The 23028-nt window shown below is 44.0% G+C and overlaps 1 protein-coding gene across 1 annotated transcript in view; it reads right to left on the bottom strand.

Moving 5' to 3' along the window:
• RETREG1 (reticulophagy regulator 1) overlaps window positions 1-23028 on the bottom strand; it is a 110459-nt gene that overhangs the window by 66526 nt on the left and 20905 nt on the right. Inside the window, exons 2-3 of the mRNA XM_090049900.1 lie at window positions 19084-19190; window positions 17294-17324 (exon numbers count right to left, since the gene is read on the bottom strand). Of these exons, the coding sequence (XP_089906026.1) occupies window positions 17294-17324; window positions 19084-19190 (138 nt within the window). The remainder of the gene's footprint in view (window positions 1-17293; window positions 17325-19083; window positions 19191-23028) is intronic.

The raw sequence follows: 23028 nt of genomic DNA on the forward strand, positions 1-23028 counted from the left end.
ACCTGTGCATTGGTTATTTATCCAACACCACCTCTGTGGCCAGGAAAGCTGTCGGAGATGAGAGGCCAGACCCCCTTCCCTTGATTTGCTCTCTGCCTCTCCAAATGGTAGTCCCACACTAGTTTCTCCTAGGTTCAAAGAATATACACTTTGAAGAACAGGATCATGACTGCTCTGAAGCGTTGTAATTCCAGCACATCAAAGCAGACTCAATTAATTAGGGAGGGGGAGAAGAGGCAGGGAATGGAGGAGACTTAGTGTGGCTCTGTTCTCCACAAAAAACTGTAAAAGTATGTGTGGCAGGTGACTGAAGCCAATGCCACCAAGCAGTCTTTTGGAGCGCTGGAACTAGGAGACCAGATGGAGAAATACATGGAAATTAAGGACCTGGAGAAGAAGAATCCTAGTTTCAGGAGGGGCATGCAAGACCTCTGGAAGGATCTCCTGGTTTCTACTTGCAGGCAGGGTGTTTCAGGAGAGCAGAGGCAGATGGGAAAAGGAGAATGCTCACTGACACTGTGCCTTGCTCTCCTGGGGCAGAAGGGGACAGGTAGGAGGGAAAGAGCAGAGCACTGAGATAGTAGAGGACTCAGCCCACGGTCCCCTACTGCACTTCCTAGAATATGCACATTTAACAAGTTATACTTCATTTTGAAATGCTTCTAAATAGCACGTTTCCTTCAGGGTCATTTTGGGAGTGCTTCTACCACTTCTAGAACGCTTCAAAAAGGCATGTACATCTAGTATATGGCTCTTCCTTTTAAGTGCTTCAAAGGCATTTGAAGTGCTTCCAATATTATGTCTGTCCACATTAAAATGAATAGAAATCAAATGCAATACAAAGGAAAGTAACTTGCTATGCAGCAGTACAGCAGTGAAGGAAAATAGCAGTACAATAAACAACAAAATACATACCATCATTTCTTTGAACATAACACTTAAAAGTCAAATTATGCTTCTAAGAGAGTGGCCTGCATCTTAAATTTGAAGCAAAGTTAAAAGCTCTTTCACATACCATAGGGGTGGTTGTATCCTTGTAAATATGCCTTTATTTAATGCTTTCTCTTTTCTTAAATATAGAGTTAGAAAAATCTGTGCGTCTTAAATTCAAGACAGTTTTACTGTATTTTCTTGCACCCTCCCTTGCACCCCCACCCAAGTTAGCCTTGTCAAATTTTAAGAACTCCTAACGGGTTCTTAGATGGGCAGAGGGACACCAGCCTACCAAATGTCAATGCTGACTTGGTGCAGTCGCTTGGATGGACTGGATGTGTTCAAGTCAGCAGGCCCAGATGAGCTTCATCTGAGGGTACTGAAGGAATTGGCTGATGTCACAGCACAACCACTGGCATGGCTGTTTGAGTACTCGTGGTGTTCGGGTCAGTTCCCAGATGACTGGAAAAGGGCCATTGTGGTCCCCTTTTTTCAAGAAGGGAGGAAGGAGGATCTCAGTAATTATAGGCCAGTCAGTCTCGCCTCCACCCTTGGAAAAGTTTTTGAAAAGATTACTAAGGATCGTATTTGTGTGAGTCCAGCAGGAAAGAAAATGCAGCAGGGCAACCAGCATGGATTCATAGTAGGAAGACCATGCCTCACTAATCTGGTTTTGTTTTATGACCAGGTCACAAAACGAGGCAGAGGTGGATGTCGTTTTCTTAGATTTTAAAAAGGCCTTTGATACGGTATCTCATCCCATTCTCATTAATAATAAATTAAGAGGCTGTGACTTAGATGTTTACATGGTCCGGTGGGTGGCAAACTGGCTGGGGGGGGGGGGCGGGGTCTCACACAGAGTGGTAGTAGATGGGCTGGTATCGACCTGGAAGGATGTGGGTAGTGGGGTCCTGCAGGGCTGAGCCCTTGGACCTGTACTTTTCAATGTATTCATCAGTGACTTAGATGTGAGCATGAAGTGTACTCTGTCCAAGTTTGCAGATGATACTAAATTGTGGGGTGAAGTGAACACACTGGAGGGTAGGGAATGATTCCAGGTAGGCCGAGACAGGTTGGAAAAGCAGGTAGAACACAACAGGATGCAGTACAAGGACAAATGCAGAGTGCTACACCGAAGGCATAAAAATATCTATCACACCTACTGGCTGGAAAGTAACCCTCTCAGCACCACAGAAGCAGAAAGGGATCTCGAAGTCATAGTGCACTCCAAGATGAACATGAGTCGTCAGTGTGACAAAATCATCAGCAAAGCTAACTGCACTTTATCATGCATCAGCAGATGCATAACAAATAGAACCAAGGAGGTGATACTTCCCCTCTATGCAGCACTGGTCAGACTGCAGTTGGAGAACCGCATCCAGTTTTGGAAGCCATACTTTAAGAAGGACATGGATAACCATGAGACGGTCCAAAGGAGGGCCACTTGTATGGTTAAGGATTTACAGGCCAAGCCCTATGAGGAGAGACTGAGGGACCTGGACCTCTTCAGCCTCCGCAAGAGAAGGCTGAGGTAATCTCGTGGCCACCTACAAATTCATTGGGGGGTGCAGCAAGGGATCAGAGATGCTCTCTCTGTTCACCAAGGCGCCTCTTGGGGTAACAAGGAACAATGGTCACAAACTGACAGAGAGCAGATTCAGGCTAGACATCAGGAAAAACTTCACAGTAAGGGTGGCCGAAACTTGGAATGGGTTTCCAAGGGAGGTGGTACTCTCTCCTATCTTGGGGGTTTTTAAAAGAAGGTTGGATATGCCCCAGCACTCTTTCCTGCCCAGGCAGGGAGTTGAACTCGATGATCTGTTGAGGTCCTTCCAACCCTGGCATCTATGAATCTAAGTCAGGCACCTGATTTCCATGCTGAAATGGAGGCATGCAGTCACTGTGCTGTTTCCTTCCTTTCCCGGGAGCTTGCAAGAAGAGCAGAATGTTACTCAGGTTACTACTCACTTGGGTCCTTGACAACTCCACAGCTCAGACTTTAACAGTGCTACAGTTGCTGCCAAAGTGGCAGCAGGTTTTGACTGGGGAGTGGTTGTAATGGAATTAAAGCTTGCGCTGAGGAGACAGAAGGAGGGTGAGTGATGCACAGCATTCAGCCATGAGATCCCATGCTGTGGCAGGGAAGACTCTGGAAAAAAAATTTCTTCACAGGAAAAAAATTGTCCAAAAAAACTTTTCTCTTCATCAGGCACTGGAGAATATACATCATGAGCAACAGCTGACTATTGCATAGTGCACATATCAATAAGTTTTTATTAGGGGTGTAGGTCTTACTAGTCTTCCACAACTAAGTATTTAAGTCTTTGTGGTTTGACAAAAAAAACCCTAACCATGTATATTTTATATTGTTACTACATGTACTGTCATGGCATTTTATTTAGGATGGTCAAACTATTAAAAAAAAATTGATCATGATTAATTGTGCAATTAGTCGCAATTAAATCATAATTTTAATTGCACAGCTAAAAAAACCTCAAAATTATGCACAGAAAAAAATCGAAATGATGGAAGTTATGCAGGCATTTTGTATGGTTGAATGGGGGTGGGTGGGTGTTTGTACGGGAAGTTATGAAAGTGTGGTGGTCTGTGGGTGTGTGCGTGGAGTTTGGAGCTCAGGAAGGAGGGTCTCCGCACACCCTAGCAGGATGCAGGATACTGTGGATCCGGAGTGAGGGGCAGCAGCAGGGCTGGGGGAGGAGGGGATGCGGCTTGGGAGTGACGGGCAGGAGTAGGGCATGGACATATCACTGCTCCCCCAACCATATTTCTCCCCCTCCTACAGGTGTTCTCTTTTTTGAAACTTAAATATGGTAAACCTATAGGGATGTAGCCTGGTGCGTACAGCTGCACCCAGCTGGTAAGTCTGTGGAGGGGGTGAGGCAGATCGAGGCCGCCACAGTGAGGGAGGGAGTGGGACAGGGGCTGGGGTGAATGGGGCCCTGGGGCCAGGACAGGTTGTGGGATGGAACAGCAAAAATGCTGTGGCTGATCGCATGCATCTGCACCCATGTCTCTCCTCCCCCACCACCTCCCTGCTGCAGTACAAAAGAGCAGCCTGATGACTGACTACACAAGAGAAGTCTCTCCTTTGGAGGTACAGCCTTACTTTAGGAATACTTTTAAATATTCTTGCCTGTGTCTGGGCTGCCCTGTGGTCTTCCACACTACCACTGCTGTTCCACTGGGCAGCCTGGAGGCAGTGGTGACAGCGGTGGAGCAGAGCCCAGGGAGCAGGTTCCAAAACCACATGCATGATTAATGTATTAAAAAATGTTTATGCATGAACCAATTAATACATTAATCATGCACCTTAATGGTGATTGACAGTTCTAATTTTATTACTATAGTGCTATGTAGCATTCAATTTGTATCTGAACAGTAAAATCTAGTATGTGTTGTATATTTGAAGAGTATGGGGTCTAATGAATTGATAACAATTGCTTTTTCTTTGTTTTGTTTGCCTGTGTAGGACTGAGTCCTTAATAAATACAACAGCGTGTTGGAGCAGACCCGATTAATCGAGTCTGCTGGAGTGTGGTTAACTACTGTGCTACAGTGACTCCTGTGCTTCAGTGAATGTTATCAGCATTCACACACTGAAAGATGGCAGCAGGGGCACTTTCAACTAAAGCTCATTTGAGGAGCTTTAGTTAAAGTGCCCCCACCACCACTGGGGACGCCAATACACATGATGCTCTGGGTGCTCCTCCTCTCCACCCCTTTCTCCATTCCTGGAGCTATAAGCACCCTTAGTTGTGACACCTGTCTTTGGCTGTATTTCCAGTCATATTTTGCTGGAGATGCTATTGGCATCTGAGAGCTGTGCCTGATTACAGATGTCTTCGGAAGTAACACCAAGGGCATACATAGGACCAGAGCAGCCAAACAACTGTAACAGTTTTGCAGCTATCAATACCATGACAGTAGACCCAGTAATGGGGATAGGAAGGCTGATTATAGCATGCCATAAAAACACCTTAAAAACTCCATTAACAAAACATAAGTAATCACTCTCTCTACAATGATCCCCTTCTCAAGAATGGCAAGCAGTAGGTCAAAACAGGGCTATTAAGTCTAGTCAAAAAGGAATTAAAAGATGACCCACCCAACTGGGCCTTCAAAAAATATGCCCGAGCAATCAACTATTCAGAGAAAATAAGATGCATGTCTAAAGAAAGCTGCTGAGACTGCTTACACCCTAGTAAAGTATGATATAATATATCCAGAAAGTTCAAATGTAGTGCATTCATACCCAAAATCCATCTTGAAATTCTTCAAGTTAAGACCGTCTGTCTTAATACATCCAAAACTTAATGCATCTTTGAAATGGGGGTGGAGTGAAGGGGGTGTGGGGAAGGGTCCACTAGCAAACCTCTGACATCATCTGGTAGCTTAGAGGTCTGTATCCAATACACACATGACGACTGCAAATATCACAGAACTTGCCACAGAATCTGCAGAACCCATAGAAAAAGTTTTTGTCATTTATTTCAGAGGACTAGTTAACAGCCAAGTCATTCTGTCATCAGAAGGGATCTGCAGGTTATCATACTACAAAAGAGCAGCCTGCTGACTGACTATACAAGAGAAGTCTCTCCTTTGAAGGTACAGCCTCACTTTAGCAGTACTTTTAAATATTCTTGTTTAGTCTGTTCCTGGGCTAGTACAACGTATGTACTAAGGCCTGGATGAGAATAAAATTTGACTTCTACCAAGGAAAACATGCCATCTTCTTTTGACTTTAGCTGTTAACAGTAAAGTAGCTGGAGTCTGCTACATTACTAGTGTAGAATATGCCTTTGGGCAGCACATGAAAACACACTGAATCCAGTTCCTCTAAGAAAATAAAGGACTAAATTTATTCCTCTATGGTGGCTGGGGAAGGGGCAGTTCTGCAAGTTGTTTTGCAGTACTAGTCTGATGAATAGGGATCCTAGAAATCCATTTGCTGCAGAAAAATGTGGAATTCACATTTTTACAGAGAAGATTTAGAATAGCTGGAGGAGGAAGGGGAGAGAACAACAACTTAGCAAAAATAAAATTCTGGCAAAAATAAAATTCTGGCTCCTCCGTGGAGCCCATGCAGTTGCCCACCAGGGAGAGAAGCTGCAGCACACAGGGAAACAGCCAAGATGTCAGCTGCTTCCTCCTCCCTTGGCTGCTGATTGGCTGAGAGGGCTGCCTGTCATGCACCCCTGCCCTTGTTAGTGGCAAGGGGCAGGGCTGCATGAAGTATGGTGAGGGGCAGGGCCGCCTGGATGGCAGCCCTCTCAGCCAGACAGTCACAAGGAGCAGGGCCACTGCCAGGGACCTTCTGCCAATCAGCACTGTGAGGGCAGGAGGGGGTATGTGGGCTTGCCATGGAAAAATGCGGGTTTTTAAATCAGAGAATTTTGTTCTCATCATCACAGAAAGCTAGGATCCCTGCTCATGAGTACTCTTTTCTGCTCTTTGACTGGAAAAGAGTGCAGAGAAGGGACATCACACAAGGGGGCAAAAAACTAAAAAAAACTAAACCTTCCTTAGAAGTGGAAGTAGCTGCACAAACATTCCTGATTTTTAAAAAAATTAAAAGGCAAGAGAGAAGCAATTTTCTTTCAGGTTCTAAAGCAGACATCTATAGTGCTTCCTCTCCCAATATTCCTGCCTATCTTGTAAGACAGGCATGTCAAACTCATCTAGTCCCAAAGGCAGATGAGGACCTCTGGGATGACCTGTAGCCAGGATCTGGCCATGCCAGGGCTAGTCTGGTGGGGCACCACATGCAGTGTCCTGCCATGCTGGCCCACTGTGCCATGAGCAACATGCACTGGCCCTGTGGCACCTAAGCTGGATGCAGTGTTATTAGGATTGACCACACTGACCATGGCCCAGGGGGCTGACGTGCACACAGAGTATACGCTGCTCCACTGGATCAGCCCTAAGTGGAGCAGGGCTGGTAAGGATTGGACCCCAGGCTGTCTGTACATGCCAGAGCCAGAGTCCAAGGCTGTCTAGCAGGGCACTGTATACAATATGCACCCTATAGTGGGCCCCTATGCCACACGCAGCACTTTTAGTGATGGGTCCACCCTGCATGCTGAGGGCACTGGAAACCCCAGAGCAGGACCAGTGTGTGGTACACAGGCTTCACTCAGTATCACAGGCGCTGCATACAGCACAGGGGGCCAGCACAGGGTACATACTGCATAGGGCAGCCCACCAAACAGCCTCATGCACTAGCCATTGCGTGGCCTAACCCAGTTCAGCCCTAGGGCTAGTACAGCATGTGGAGTCATGACACAGCCACTGGATAGTGCGGCTCCACAGGCCATGTCTGACACCCTTGTTGCAAGGGATTTGGTCCTTACTCTCACCCTCACCATATCAAAATAGAGTCTGAGCACCCACCATTCAGAGGAAGAACAGCTTCCCATATGATCAAATAATGAATTAATCTAAACCTTAAAACACTATCTAATAATGGCATTTATCTCAAAACTGGATAGAGAGCAAGTTCCAACTTAGAAGCAAGACTGAATGCAAGACTGAATTGATGGTCTGTAACTAAGGGGGGCATAAGTACTGGGAAGTACAGGACACATTCCAAATCTGAAGTACAAAGGAAGGACAGAGACATAAAGAAAAGGAACACATAGACAAAACACTTGAAAAGATACCCTGTTTCGGAATAAATGATGGTCAGTCAGTCCCTTCACTTCTGGGCTATTGAATAGTTTGAGAGCACGCACACAGTAGTACCCAACATCCTAAATTCCAAGCTAATATAACCTTAAAGATATAGTGCCATTTTCTGTTTTCAAGCATTTTACTTATTAGTTTAGAATCAATATTGCTGATTGACTAATGGCTTTCGATTGAATTAAAGCAGTTCCTGAATACACCATACCTTAGGATACAGAAAAAATAAGAACCAAGTAGAAAGTAACTGAAACAGTTTAAAAAGTACCAGACAGTTTAAAGCAGGGGTGGGCAAAACAGCCAACCTGGCCAGCAGCTGGACTCCATTTCCCAGCAGCCCCTGCCGTCATGGCTTAGGCTCATCTCCATGGAGACCCCAGCCACACCTGCAAGGGAAAGCTTAGGCTGAGGTTGCCATGGAAACCAGCCTCAGCCAGCCAGCCTCAGCAAAGCAGCACAACTCCAGACCACCCCCTGCTGGGAACTTGGGATGGTGGCAGCTTGCTCCAGAGCCAGGGGTGCACAAGCAGGGGATCACAACTCTGCCCTCGTTGTCGAGCAAGCTGCCACTATCCCAAGTTCCCAGAAGCTCCAGAGCAGCCCCCTGCGCTGCTCTGCTGTGAACCCAGCCGGTGCAGCTGAGGCTGGTCTCCATGGCAACCCCAGCCTGATCTTTCCTGTGCAGGTGCAGCTGGGGTCTCCATGGAGACCAGCACAAGCCATGAGGGCAGAGGTGGCTGGGAAATGGAATCTCCGACCGACCAGATCCAGCCCGCAGGGTGGACTTTGTCTGTCCCTGGTCTAAAGAGACAGATGACTGGGGGGGAACAGGGGGAAGGATGAAGATAAGTATTTGAAATAAAATAAGCATAGAACAAAGTATTTGTTGAGGAGAATTTTAAAAATTAAAAATGTGCATAATTACAAGGGTACAAGCAGAATCCTTAGTGTGAAGTGGAAGGAAGGTGTAATTGATACTCATTTGAAATGTTCATATTATCTGCAAATGGCAAAGCAATAAGCAAAGTGAAGTTATTCCAAATGAAAAGTTCTACATATGGAGGCAAAAAGAGGAAACCCTTTCATGGGCAGGCAATCTGTAGCTACTTAGGAGTCTGGGATCTCAGAATTTGTACAAGTTACATTACCTACCAACAGCGCACTTGTAGGCATGTGATAAATTGTACAAGTTTCCCTCACTTTATGCAGGTTCTGTACGCATGAATTCAGTATTATGCGATGACCCTTTTTATAATAAAAATTTGTTTTATGAGAGGTAAATTCACTCTTATGCAACTGGTGTGGTGAAAGCCTGCTGTCAGCTGCTTTCTGCGATGCATTGTGGGAGTGACACACACCAAAGTATAGTTTCCTGTGTGGATCTGTGCTCCTCGCTCGTCATCTGCAACACGTGTTCCTGTAGTTGCCGTGCCCATTATGATAGTGCCCTGTCTTTGTGTGTACTGTTTGATGTTGGTGAATACCAAAATTGTCTTGTAGCAGTGGTAGAAATGGGCCTGTACAGTCGAGGTCTTGGAACATATCCCTATTCGTTACATTGTAAAGTGGGTTTCCTTTATGCGAATTTGAGGTATGCCTTTTTCCAGAAATGCATGTACAGCATAAACCTGTACCAGCAATTTGCCATGCGCGCGCGCACACACACACACACACACACACACACACACACACGCTGGCCTATTTAGTAACTGTGCGCACACCCACCCACCCACACAGAGTTACTAAACAGGCCAGCATAGTTTAATCTCAAGTTGCATATGTAAATTCAATTATTTATAAATTTATAAAAGATTTAAGATAAATATTCTTACTGAAATACTTGTGTTGTTAATTTTTTTAACATTTTACAAGCTTGGAAGTCAGAAAATGAAATACAAATACTATAAATACACATTGGGTCAACATGCAGCTATGTGCTATATTTTTTGTCAGGAGCAACAGGTGCCTCCTTGTTAGTGTATGACACACACTTCCATATTTATGCATACTCTTTCTACTTAGAAAACAAATCACAACTACTTAGAACTGGTGGGATGGCTAAATCAATAGCTGGGCCCTCACCTGCACAAGAGGCATCAGTCCTAAAATATAAAGGAACCCAAGATCATGCCATTTTCAACGTCCTGGTTTTGGGTAATGTATTAGAATTCTCATAGGTGGAAAAAATTGAGCTTGCTTTATTTCATACTTTTAAGGAGAAGGATACATCTTACATTACAGAAAATACTTCAATTCCCTTCCTCCCCACCAAGGATCACTAGAGTAGCTCCAGGAAGCCACTGTAAATCTTTACTAAATGTAAAACAGAAAATTTACATTTTAGTTCAGAAAAAAAGTTAATTATAGCTGCCAATTCTCATAAAGCGCTCTCTTAATATAGGTATATAAGTAATTTGAAGGAAGAAAAATCTGATACTGTACAAAAGTCTTCCAATTAAGATACCAAATTATTAATACACACTGGACTGAATGTTTTCCTTGTACTTCATTTACAGACACCAAAATAAAATGAAAGTGCTGTGAGGCTATGAACTACCTATTCATGATTTTTGCAGCACTGAGCACAAATATCATGAAACACACGAGAAATCTTTTTCTCTTTCACTTCTGGTCAATCCTCAGTTCCTAAGACAGCAGAGCTAAACACTTCATAAGTTCAATAGTAAAGTTCGTACGCAGGCAAAGGCATTTACTCCTGCTGTTAATAAATATATTCTTGAGGGCTACAGAACCAGGGCATAAAATGTTACGTTTAGAGGACAGTACCTTCACTTTACAAGTGCATGAAAATGTCTATGCAATACTTCAGTCTATGATGAGGGTATAAAATTCAACAAAACCTCAGATACTGTTTAAATAGCCACTGGCTAAATCTTCTGAATCTTAGGCAACTGGATACCCCTGAAGCACATAATGACAGCCAGTTTGAGTCAAACTGCTCCAGAGACTAGTGTAAGATGATATTCTTTTAAAGAAAATCAATACACTCCAATGCTGAGGTCTTCAAAATTAAGATGATATAAGAACTTTCTACTAAGTAAACAAAATTCAATCAGGAAATGAAAACCCGAATTCAGCACACTCTAAGTCTGACCATACACATCAGTTAATGCAAAGGGGGATGTGGGGCTGGAATTAACAGTGTGTGCTTCCTTCTGTGTGGCCTTTCAGAAGTGACCACATGCAAAAGATTACAATTCTAAATATATCTTTGTTATGATTAGGTGATGATCTCTAGTGAAATCTTGGAATGATTTATCCTGCCTGAGACATGACCAAATAAAAAGCAAACAAGCATCCAAATCAACTGATAAAATAATTTCTACTCACTTCAGCCAATTTTATGTACAATCCAAAAACAACTTCCTTAGCAAAGTGAGAAAAACTGGGGCATTCATCCTCCATAACACATTTAACAAAGAAGCAGACATGGACAGCGGAATGCAAATAACCAGGCAAAAAACTACTTTACAAACAAGAACACAACATTTGTAATTTTCCGCAACAAAAGCCGTCAAATAAAAGTGACTGTAAGCCTATTCATGGAAAAAGGGGTCTCCAACAGGTATTTATTGAAATCTGTTGCTAACAACCCTGTACCTGAAAATACCTACCTACTTTAATTAAATTAAGAGTGGCATGCTATTGCTAATAAACCTAATGGGTGCCAGTTTTTAAAAAAATTCTAGGGTTAAAGTTATGGCTGTCTTGACATAAATTAAGTCACATTACTCACTGAATATTCACTTTTAACACGCTTTGAACATACAACTGTAAATGCTGAAAAAACATTATATTATGTCTTGGGCACACCCTTGTCCAAACAACAGGCAGCAAGTAGGACTAACTAAAAAAATCATGAAAAGAATTTTTGCCACCTGTTATTAAAGAATGTGACAGCCCAACATGTCAGGCTACTGCAAGTGTATGAAATTATCTTCTGTCCTCAACATCAACATGAAGGACTAGATTTGATACTCTATAGGAAGAAAATGAACTACAGTCTAGACCCAAGATACACAAAGTATTGCCTAAAGCTTGCAGATCAGTGGCAGCACCAGCTTTGTTCCACAGACTCAATGAAAATTTATGCCACAAAAGTAAACTGTGCACATCAGGCAATAGAGTTTTCTTGAGGGTTGACCTCAGACTGTTCAATGAGACTGGGTTTCAGTGAGAAGTCAGCAACACAAAAGCAAAGCAGCACAGGATCAGTGAACAGGCTGGCAAACGGGGCAGTCTGCTGTGGAGTTTGCCCAAACACACTCACTCACCCTTCCCTTCACTGTAAGCTTGCTGAGTGGAAGCAGATTGAGGAGGAAGAGGATTTTTTTCCAGGATGTAGCAGCAAAGAAGAAGGGGCTAGAAAGAGAGAATCAGCAGACTGCCTGGAAATGTCACAACCCTGAAGCCCGTGCCACTGCCAGCCATTCCTCTGTCCGTACCTATGCGGGCTCTGTCCAGGCTCAGCCACTGAGGCTTCCCATCAGGATCTTACTTTGGCAGCCTGCACACCCCTGTCAGGAACAGCCAGGTGGGGAAGTGCTTGTGGTGAGAAGTGCCTCCTGGTGGATTCTCATAGGAATCATTCAAGGAAGCTGCAGGAGGACATGAAGAAGCACAGAAGCATCTGTGCATATGAGACCTTCATCAACTTGATGCACAAAAAAATCTTCAGCATCATGGAATAAGTACAGCAAGAGAAGACACTGGGAGAGACAAGTACTCATGAAGGTGGAAGCTGGCAGTTTGTCACCTCTGGCAACAGAGCAGTTGGGGGAGTCAGGGAGAGCAGGGGATGGCACAATGGCATCTGCTACAGACCTTCAAAACCAGGAGGAGGGAGGTGAACTAGGCCTTCTTTGAACGACTGACAGAAGCTTTCAAGTTGAAAGACCTGGTTCTCCTGGAGGACTTGCATTAAAATCTGGATGTCTGACGGAAAGGAAACACAGCAGTGCACAAGCGGTCCAGCAAATTCCTGGAGTGTGTTCAGGATAGCTTATACAGATGGTAGACAAGCCAGCTAGGGGCAAGGAGGAAGAAGTTCTTCTCGACTTACCGTTCACAAACAGAGAGGAATTGGTTGAGAATGTGAAGATGGAAGGTAACTTGGGTGACCACAAAGTGATAAAGTTCAAGATCCAAAGAAGAAGGAAGGAAGGAGAGTACTCGGGCCAGCACTCTTCAACATCTTCACTAACAATTTGGATTTGGGCGTAAGATGCAGACTAACAAATTTCGCAGACAACTCTAAACTATGGGGGAAGGGGGAACAGTGGAAGACAGGCTGGGGATACAGGCCAACCTGGATATGTTCACAAGGCAGACCAAAACCTGATGGCCTTCAACATAGAGAAGTGCAGGGTGCTCCACCTTGGGAGGAAAAACCAGCATCATACATATAGGCTCGGCAGTGCTTCGCTCGCTAGCACTACAACCGAAAGAGACTTGAGGGTCTTGATTGACCACAAGATGAACATGAGCCACCAATGCGATGCCATGGCCAGTAAAGCAAACCAAACACTGGCATGCATCCACTGATGCATTTCAAGCAAAACCAGAAATGTCATCCACCTGCTCTACTCAGCCTTAGTGAGGCTGCAGCTGGAGTACTGTGTGCAGCTTTAGGCCCCCCACTTCAGGAGGGACATGGATAAGCTTGAGAGAGTCCAAGGCAGAGCCACCCATATGATCAAAGGCCAAGAGAGCAACCCTTACGAGGAGAGGCTGAGGGACATTGGACTCCAGCCTGGAGAAGAGAAGGCTCAGGGTGACTTGGTGGCAGCCTGTAAGTATATAAGGGGGGTAACATCAGGACCTGGGAAAACAGTTGTTCACCAGGGTCCCCCAAGGGATAACAACATCTAACAGCCACAAACTCCTGGAAGGCTGGTTTAGACGGGACATAAAGAAAAACTTCTTTACAGTTCGAGTGTCCAGGGTCTGGAATAGAGTCCCCCCCCAGAAGTGGTGCAAGCACCTACTCCGCATTCATTCAAAAGGCATTTGGATGTTTATCTTGCTGGGATCATTTGACCCCAGCAGACTTCCTGCCTATGGCAGGGGGACTGGACTCAATCTTGCAAGGTCCCTTCCAGGCCCTAATGTCTATGAAGACTATGGAAAGCAAAATAAAGGACAATGGACTTCAGAAAGACAGACTTTAAAAAAACTCCAGGAACTGTTACGAAGGAAAAAAAAAAAAAGAGGTGATTCTGAAAGGGAAAGGAATCTAGGAGAGCTGGTTGTACTTTAAGTGGTGGTGCAAGAGCAAGCTATCCTGATGCAACACAAGAATGGAAACTACAAAGGAGAACAGCCTGTCTAGACACCAATTCTTTAAATAGGTTAAATTAAAAAAAGGAGCCTATAAAAAGTGACAACTTGGTCATAATACTCCTTTATAGTCTTCCCTAGTACTACATGAATGTACAGGGAGAAAAGGCCAAGACACAAGTTGAGATGTAGCTGGCAAGAGACAGAGGCAGTAACAAGCATGTCAGAAGAAAGACAGATCAGAGAAACCATAGGTCCCATACTGAATGCTGACGGCAATGTAATTATGGATGGTGCAAAGAAGGCTGAAGTATTTAATGCCTTTTAAAATTCAGTTTTCACAAATAGGGGCAGCCATCAGCTAATGAGTGCACTTGGCAGCAAAGACAGGGAAGGAGTCTAACAGCTGAACATAGTAGAAGAACAGGTTAGGGATAACTTAGAAAAGAGCAACATGCTTTCAGGTTGGTAGGGCAGGATGGGATGTACCTGAGGGTACTGAATGAATTGGCTGAGGTAATTTCAGAGCTACTGGCTATTTTCTTTGAGAACTCGTGGGTATCTAATGATATTTCAAATGACAGGAAAAGGGCAAATGTACTCCCCATCTTTATGAAAGGGAAGAAGGTTCCAGAAAACAACAGACCTGTCAGCCTGACCTTAATACCTGGGAAGATCACAGAGCAGGTCCTCAAGGAATCCAAAGGTGAAACACCTGGAGAACAAGGTGACCAGTAACAGCCAACATGGGTTCACCAAGAGCAAGTCACCGGAGCAATCAGATTTCCTTCTATTATAAGGTGACAGATGTCAATTCCACTGCTGTCTGCATGGATAGGAGGAGAGCAGTGGATGTGACGTACCTTGACCTTGGCAAGGCTTTTGAAAGGGTCTCTCCAACATTCTCATTAACAAGCTAAGGAAATACAGACTAGATGGAAGCAATGTAAGGTGGATACATAACTGGTTGGATCATCACACTTAACACACAGCCATTAATGGCTCAATGTCTAGCTGAGAGGAGGTATCAAGTGGGGTTCTCCAGGTGCCTGGTATTTGTTTAGCACCTTCATTAATAATATACACAATGGGACTGAGTACACGCTTAGCAAATTTGCAGAGGACATCAAGTTGGGTGAAACTACAGACTATTTGGATGGCAGGACTAGGATCCAAAACAACCTGAACAGACTGAAGAAGTCATCAACAATCAGATAAGATTCAACAAGGACAAGTGCAAAGTCCTGCACTTGGGCAGGAATGATCACATGTATAAATACCAATTGGAGAATGCCTAGCTAGGCTGCTGTATGGCAGAGAAGGACCTGGAAGTTACAGGAGATCATTAGCTGAACACAAGTCTACAGTGTGATCTGTTGCAAAAAAAGCCAACAGCAAACTGGGTGGTATTAATGGGAGAATCACTTGCAAATCAAGGGAAAACAATTCTTCCATTCTATTCAGCATTGGTGAGGCCTCACCTGGAGGGCTGTGTGCAATTCTGAACTCCACGCTTCAAGACGGATATGAACAGTTTGGAAGAAGTCCAGTGCAAAGCAAAAGCAACGATTAGGGGCCTCAGATGCAAGATGTATGAGGAAAGGCTGGAAGAACTAGGGTTATTTTGCCTGAAGAGAAGAATGAGGGGGAATTCGATAACAGTCTTCAAATACCTGAAGGGCAGTTACAGAGAGGATGGAGAGGGGGTTTTCTCTGCAACTGTAAGGGACAGGACAAGGAGCAATAAACCCAAGATTCAGCAGGGAATATTTAAACTGGAGATTAGGAGATATTTACAGGCTAAGAGCGTGGTCAAGCACTGAAAGCAGGCTACCGCAAGATGTCATGGAATCTCCATCCTTGGAAGTTTTCAAGAGCAGGTTAAACACACTTGGCAGGGATAGTTTAGTCAGGGATACTTCTGCTTTGAGCAGGATCTGGACTAAATGACCGTGCGAGGTCCCTTCCAGCCCCACTTCCCTATGATCTTACAAACTCTCAGAGGAACTAAACCATACTTGTCAGTCCAAATGAAATAAGATACATTTCTTTGATTTTGCCTGCTCTAAGGTAAGCACCGAGTTGCGCATACATATTAAAAACAAAGCAAAATATTACACTGCACAAAATTTTCCTAATGTGAATATGAAAGAAATGAGATAGCCTGATTAAGCCACATTAATAAAGGCACCCCAGAAAGCACTCAGATGCTATGGTGACAGCTGCATAAAATCAAAGGGATGAATCTTGAATTTCCATGTTTACATTATTAACCACTACTTTCCTAGTGCAAGATTAGGACACTTTGATGTGGGAATGGTAAGCAATAAATGCTCTCTCGCCTCAAGGCCACAATTTCAAATGTCAATAGTAAGTGAAAGCTACTACCATATACTATATTTTTTTATGTAAGATATGGCTCCCCAACCCCCAAAGTCAAACATTAAACTATGTAACAAAGAATTGTTTAAATTACTGTAATAAAAGTTGACAACATTTTAATTAAGTTTATGATATAAAACTTTCCCTGCAATTTTATTTTTGTATAGGTGAGAGCGGGGGGTAGGAATGTTATCCACATGGGCACATCTATAGACCGGACAATACTGGAACAGTTTCTACAACATTTTAATTCAGAAGGCTCTGAAAATGTTTAACAGATTATAGAAATAAGATTTCACTGCTCCATTAATGAAATACTGCTACTTTGGGGAGAAGCAGGGTAGGGAATAAGGGGTGGGAAGGGAAACAGTAGCTATTCTCCACCAAATGATGCTACACATATTTTTTGATGGTGTTGGCTAATAAAAAGTCAACAGGTTTGACTACTATCATTAAACAGGTATCCATATAAAAAAAGGCCACCAACTCTTTTAAATCACAGTGTTATTCACAAAAGCTAAGGAGTATTTTGGTGACTGCAACTTTGTACAGGTATTACTTGTGTATAGTCTGTATACAAGTCTGTTCTATTGGAAAACATTATTCCTTTACAGTTGTTAATCCAGCATCTTTCCCCAAGAACCATCTACAAACAGGTTAACTGCCAGGAAACGCAAGAGTTCAACACTGCTTAAAGAAAAAAAAGTAAAAAGTGTTCCAAATCTGACAGCTGTCTGAATAATATACCATGATAATTTAAAAATCAGAAGAGTTAGACTCTTTACTGAGAATAAGTCTATAAAACTGACAGACCATGTGAATATAATGAACAAATCACATTATGAGTGAAACAATGTAGTTGTTATTTTGATTATGCAGTATGTTATTTGAGAAAGTAATTTATAAAATTCAGAATTATTTAGTGTTATAAGAACAACCTACATAGTTACTAGCATTTAAAAGACACTGCACCTACCTGTCAGTGAGGCTCCTCCAGAGCTGTGCACCTGTAATTGGTAGAGCATACGTTGAAACATAGCACTGGTTTATACAATATGCATGGGTCCCCTCCCACCTGTTTTCCAACAACATTCCAAGTCATGGAAAAAATTACTGTAAATCTCTGTAGTACAGTAAAACACCTCTAGTTTATTCAGGTTGTTAGCCTGGGCTCAGGCTCTTTTCCTACTATATAATGGAATAACAGGTTTTTGGGGAAAAAAAAATCAAACTTCTCTGGAATATTTCAAAACTGTTTTGATATACCAAGATTACAAAAAAAGTCAGTGTCTTACAATATCCAACAAATTGACAAACACTGTATATTCCAGTGTTGCACTAGTCTTGCCATCTAGCAGCTGGCTGAAGGTCTGTAATGATTACTCAAAAGTATTTATCCTATCCTGAGGAAAGAAAATCCTTAATTAGTGTGGTAATTCCCAAGTTTCAGATTAGGAAGGTTTCTGCTACAAGACATTTATGAAGATAGCACCCAATTAGTGGTTTTAATTTCCCTGAACTTCTCTTCTGAGGTCACTGGAGACATTTCATAATAGACGTAATGAAATAATCAACTATCCCATGACCTCAGAACTAGGAAATAAAGCTTTATTGGCTACATCCAATTCTGCTGAATTGCCAAATAATATGTTGACAGGAACAGAGGGACATGATTAAAGAAAAGATTTTTGCATTTATAATTTGGTCAATACTATATGGTGAAAAAACTATTAGGTGGTAATGATGTCCATGAAGGAAGCGGTCAAATAGATTAGATAGCTTAGCACAGTGTTTCCCAACCAGTGTGCCGCAGCACAGTGCGCCGTCAGAAATGAACAGCTGTGTTGCAGAATTTTGCCATGGCAATGAGCAACAACAGGTATGAGGATGGGAAATGCCTTAACAAGTGTGACATGGAAAATTGTTATTAATGCAAGCGTGCCTTGGGCTGGAAAAGGTTGGGAAACACTGACTTAGCAGAAAACAAAGCAGCCTCAATCACTTGAGCTGACGCAGCAGCACGAGTAAAAAAAAGAAAAGCCTGTGGTTCAGACGAGCATCTCTTGGCTTTTCTGTTACTTTAAGAGACTTAAGACTTTTTTAAAAAAAAAAAAAAAACAGTCCAACCACAAGCAAATATAACCCATAACAATCTTACAGGCAATAGGAGTTGTAGGTGTACTCGAGTTACACATCATTTGGCTGAAGAATCTTTACACTAGTATTGAAATACAAGTAAGAAAATTCTCAGCACGCTTGACCCTGCTGACAAAAGATGTTAAATATGCTGGGAATCCCTACTGTAGATGGGCTGAAGGTCAATCAATCCTGGCCTGGCGTTCTTAAGTATTATGTTTATTATACCTGAACCACTTGAAAAGTTCCTTAAGGATGGCAGACTGATATCAGGGCTCTTGATGCTGTCAGGAGCAGTGAACTTAAGAGCTGTTAACGATGTTATTTTAGGTATAGATGCATTTCTAAATCTGTGGTTTCAAAATAAAAGTTTGTAAATGAAGTACCTTTACTTTAGAAGTTAATGAAATAAACATGGAACTTCACTATGCCATTTTTAGTCACTTCTCAGGGCAAAATTTATTTTTAGCACTTCAGAGATTCTTTTCTACTTGTTTTGATAATGCAAGATCTCTTTACTGCACTATTAGATATACAATCAGAACAGGCAAGCAAAAATGACTGAGCTGACAACAGGTGCATGCAAATACCTGTAAGAGATGAAATCTCTGAAACAATGCACTGCCTTACCTTTTATTCTAGACAATACCATATCCTTTACGATCTGCATTATTACAACACCGAGTATTATGAGAGAAGTCAGGTGATACACTCTCCAAGGGGTCAGTGCAAGGAACCTAGGTTTTAAGGGGAAAAACAAAACAAACAAACATAAAAAAATTACTGAACTCTGAGCTTACAGTGAGTTCTTATATGCAAGTCTAGGATTTTTATCCTACCCAAATAAAATAGAGAGAAAATACATGTGAACTGATGATGCATTAATACTTATACTGAATATGGTCATTTCACATGGATACTATCAAGAAGCAAAACATTTCAAGTAATTAATTACTAGAGGTACACCATATCAGGACCAATAAAAGGAAAACTGACATTATCAGCAATTGACTTTTTTTTGACCAGAGTAGCAATGTGCATGTGTGCAGCTGCAGCATGCACACAGCCAGAAATGCAGCCGAGCAGCTTGGAGAGCAGTGTCCATTCCATAAGTCTGTGTGGGGGGGAAGAGCATAGGGGAGGGAAGGGGCATGGGAGTGGGGCAGATGGAGGCCCCCCATAGTGAGGGAGGGAGTAGGGCTGGGCATGGGATAGAGCTGTGAGTGTCTCATCTGAGGGGCACAGGACAGTGGAAGGGGGAGGGCCCACCCTACATGCACCCCCAGGGGAGGCATGGGGGGGCATGTGACCCTTGGATTTGTACGCTGGGTGAGGGAAGGCTGTCTGCTGCAGGGTCAGGGCCAGGGGCTGCGCTGGCTTCTTCCTGGCGGGGGCTGCTCAGAGCAGGTAGCAGAGGCACTGGAAGGAGGCAATGGTGAATTTTGGGATGGTTGTAGCCCAGCAGTCTCCAACCTTTTTAAGTAGATCACCTTCGGCATTTAAAAGCACCCCAACATCTACCGTGTACCACCGCCACCCCCACAGCAGGTAAGTGTGGGGAAAGAAGGGGGGGGAAGATCGAGGCAGAGGGAGAAAAAAATATTTGGGGGAGTGGTTCCCCAGAAGGTAAGTCCCACCCAGCCAGGCCCCCACTCAACTTACCCCTGCTTCTGCCTCTGCATCACTGTCCCTCACCACAGGGGCCTCAATTTAGCACTTGCCCCTTCCCTCCCACATGGACTGACCTGCTGTGCTGGGACGCATGCATGCATGTACATGGGCACTCAACCCCCCACCCCAACCTAGGATTAACTCCGAGATTTACCGCAAGAGGCTCTGAGATCTACCTGTGGATTGAGATCCACTGGTTGGCAACCACTGCTGTAGCCTATTCCATAGCACCCCCTCCCAGTGCTGCTGCCTCCCACCATAAGCACAGCCCCGCCACTGGGAAGAGGCTGGTGCAGCCCCTGGCCCTGAGCCCGCAAGGGGCAGCTCACCCTTGCCCCATGCACAAGTTCAGGGGACACATACCCCCCCCCCCCCCCCCGCATGTCTCCCCTAGGGTGTTTAAGTTCAGGGGACACATACCACTCCCCGCCCCCCCCCCCCCCCAGGATGCACTGCATGGACAAGCCACCTCCGGCTCCGTCCTGTGCCCCACTCTAGCTGGGCAGTGCTGCCCCTGCTCCAGCCCTACTCTCACCCTCACCATGGGGGCCTTCATCTGCCCCCATCCCAGACCCCTTCCTCCTCACAGACTTACTGACCCATCACTGCTGTCCAAGCTGCCCAGGTGCATATCGGCTATCGGCTCGGTATCAGCCGACACGGCTGGCTAATAAATAGGCCATCGGTATTGGCCAAAAATATCTTTATCAGTGCACCCCTATCAATTAATTATAAGCTTGCTTACACAAGCCACATTTCAGCATCTCTTGGTCTTTAGTATACAAATTACCTTTAAAGAGAAAGGTACTTAACCCTAGAACTGGCAAAGACGCCTGTTCGGGCCACTCAGTTAACCAGCATATTTTGTTATCTAGCACTCCCTATTCGCCAGTGGGTGCCAAATAACAAAGTTTTTACTGTATTAAGGTTATATCAAACAACAAGAATGCACTTTTTGTAGAAAATAATAATTAAAATCGAGGATTCCTGACCAGTAATTTAAATCAATTTGATTTAAATGAAATCTATCATGAGGAAGACTCTCTAAAATCAAAAATCTGATCTGGAAAAAAATTTTTAAACATATTTCAGTATGTTAAAATCTTTGTACTACGTGGTTTTGGATTTTGTCAATCATAGATTTCATTAAAGCGAATCAGTGTGCTAAGCACCTTTAAACTTAAATAAAAAACTGAATTAAATGTCCCTGTATGTAGGGATAGCTGGAAGTAAGGCAGCCCGACTGTAATGCCAAAAAGAAATTACATCATGTGAACCAATTAGTTTCCCAGGACCTGGCTGTAAACACAGAGCTGGGAACTTATCAGCTGCAGCATATTTGTATAACAGAGTGTTGCGGCACACTAGGGTGCCCTGCTCCTTTAAAAGAGCTGAAACTGCCAGGGAAAGAGCCCTAGCAGTGAGGTGGAAGCCCCAGCTGCTGGTTACCAGGGCAGCCAGAACAAGCTAGTGGCGCACACCTGTCAGCAGTCAGCTGAACAGAAGGGGCAGGGCCTGGTTCATATATAACCCAGGGCTGAGGCCACTTTCCTGCCAGCAGCCAAGGGAGAAGGAGCTCTCCCAGAGCAAGCAAAGGGGAGGGGCCTGACTGCACAAGCAGCTCTTGATACTGTTGTAGGACAGAGTATTCCCCAGTAGGGTTTAAATGACAGTAGGGTTTAATTATAGCCCAGCAGCTTGAATTTATGTTATGGCCCAGGGGCTTGTGTTTTGTTTATTGTTGTATAACACTGGTGGTTAGGGTGAAGCTGTTAAAGGAAGGAGGAGGCCTCATAGGGGACCCACAGCAGCACGGGGACCCCACCGCCAGAGAGGGAGCAGCACTTTGCGGGGACAGAGAAAGACAGGGTTGCGGAGAGCCCAAGCACCACTGAGGCGCGGAGCGAGACAGGGCTGCAGAGAATGCAAATGCCAGTCAGGCGCGGAGCGCCCAGGGAGGACAAGGGGGCCAAATTATAACAAGGCCCAGACTAAATGTCAGTACCATCAGCGAGGCTTGGGGCGTGGTAAAGGGCCAGTTAGAGCCACACATAGACCATAAGGCTAGGGTGCCCCGAAACACCCGTTGTGACATCTATCTTGAAGCAGGACCCACGAGGGGTCTGGGAGTCCACAGGGTCAGAGAGTACAGCAAACAGTGTCCAAGAGGATGTAAAGGCAGCCTCCTTACTATATATATTTTCCATCAAAGATGTGGCGGGCGAGAATCAAGGGTGCCCATTGGGCCAACTTGGCATGGTAAGGGGGCCTTGAGGAGATCACAGCCATCCTGTAGGATCCCATCCCATGACACAGAGGGAAAGTCCAAAACAAGAAAAGCAGTAGCAAGGACAGCTCATATGGCAGCCACAAACTGTCTTCAGGACACAGTACTAGCTGGAAAGATGCACGTGGATTTCTGAAGAAGGAAACTGCTTGCTCTTTGTTTCTACTGTGTTCAGGGAAACAAGCCACTGTACCATCTACATGATTAAACATGAAGTAACAAAAACGACCTCACCCTATAATTTTCTCATGCATTGGGGGAAAAAAAGAGCCTCTGACGCTGGCTAACTCTATGGGCTACTAAGATATGAATATGTACCTTTTTAATGGAAACCAATATTCTGAAAGAACCACTGCTTCTTCCACCACAATGCCCAAAACAACTGCAATGCTTCAAAATCCCACCAGATTTGAGTCATGTTCTCTGGTTCCAGACTACCTAGTGACTATAGGCATATCTATCTGTCTCATGTATACAACCAACTAATTGTGCACTACATATGAGCTTTTTATTGCATTAAGGCAGGGTTTCAGTAATAAAAGTATACTACTATGGGTACTACAAACTGTTATCAAAACCTAGTAGGTGTACCCCTTAACACATATTTCTTCCTATTT

Source organism: Crocodylus siamensis, chromosome 5 (assembly GCF_052110815.1).
Source record: "Crocodylus siamensis isolate JL-2025a chromosome 5, ASM5211081v1, whole genome shotgun sequence".
Lineage (NCBI taxonomy): Eukaryota > Metazoa > Chordata > Crocodylia > Crocodylidae > Crocodylus > Crocodylus siamensis.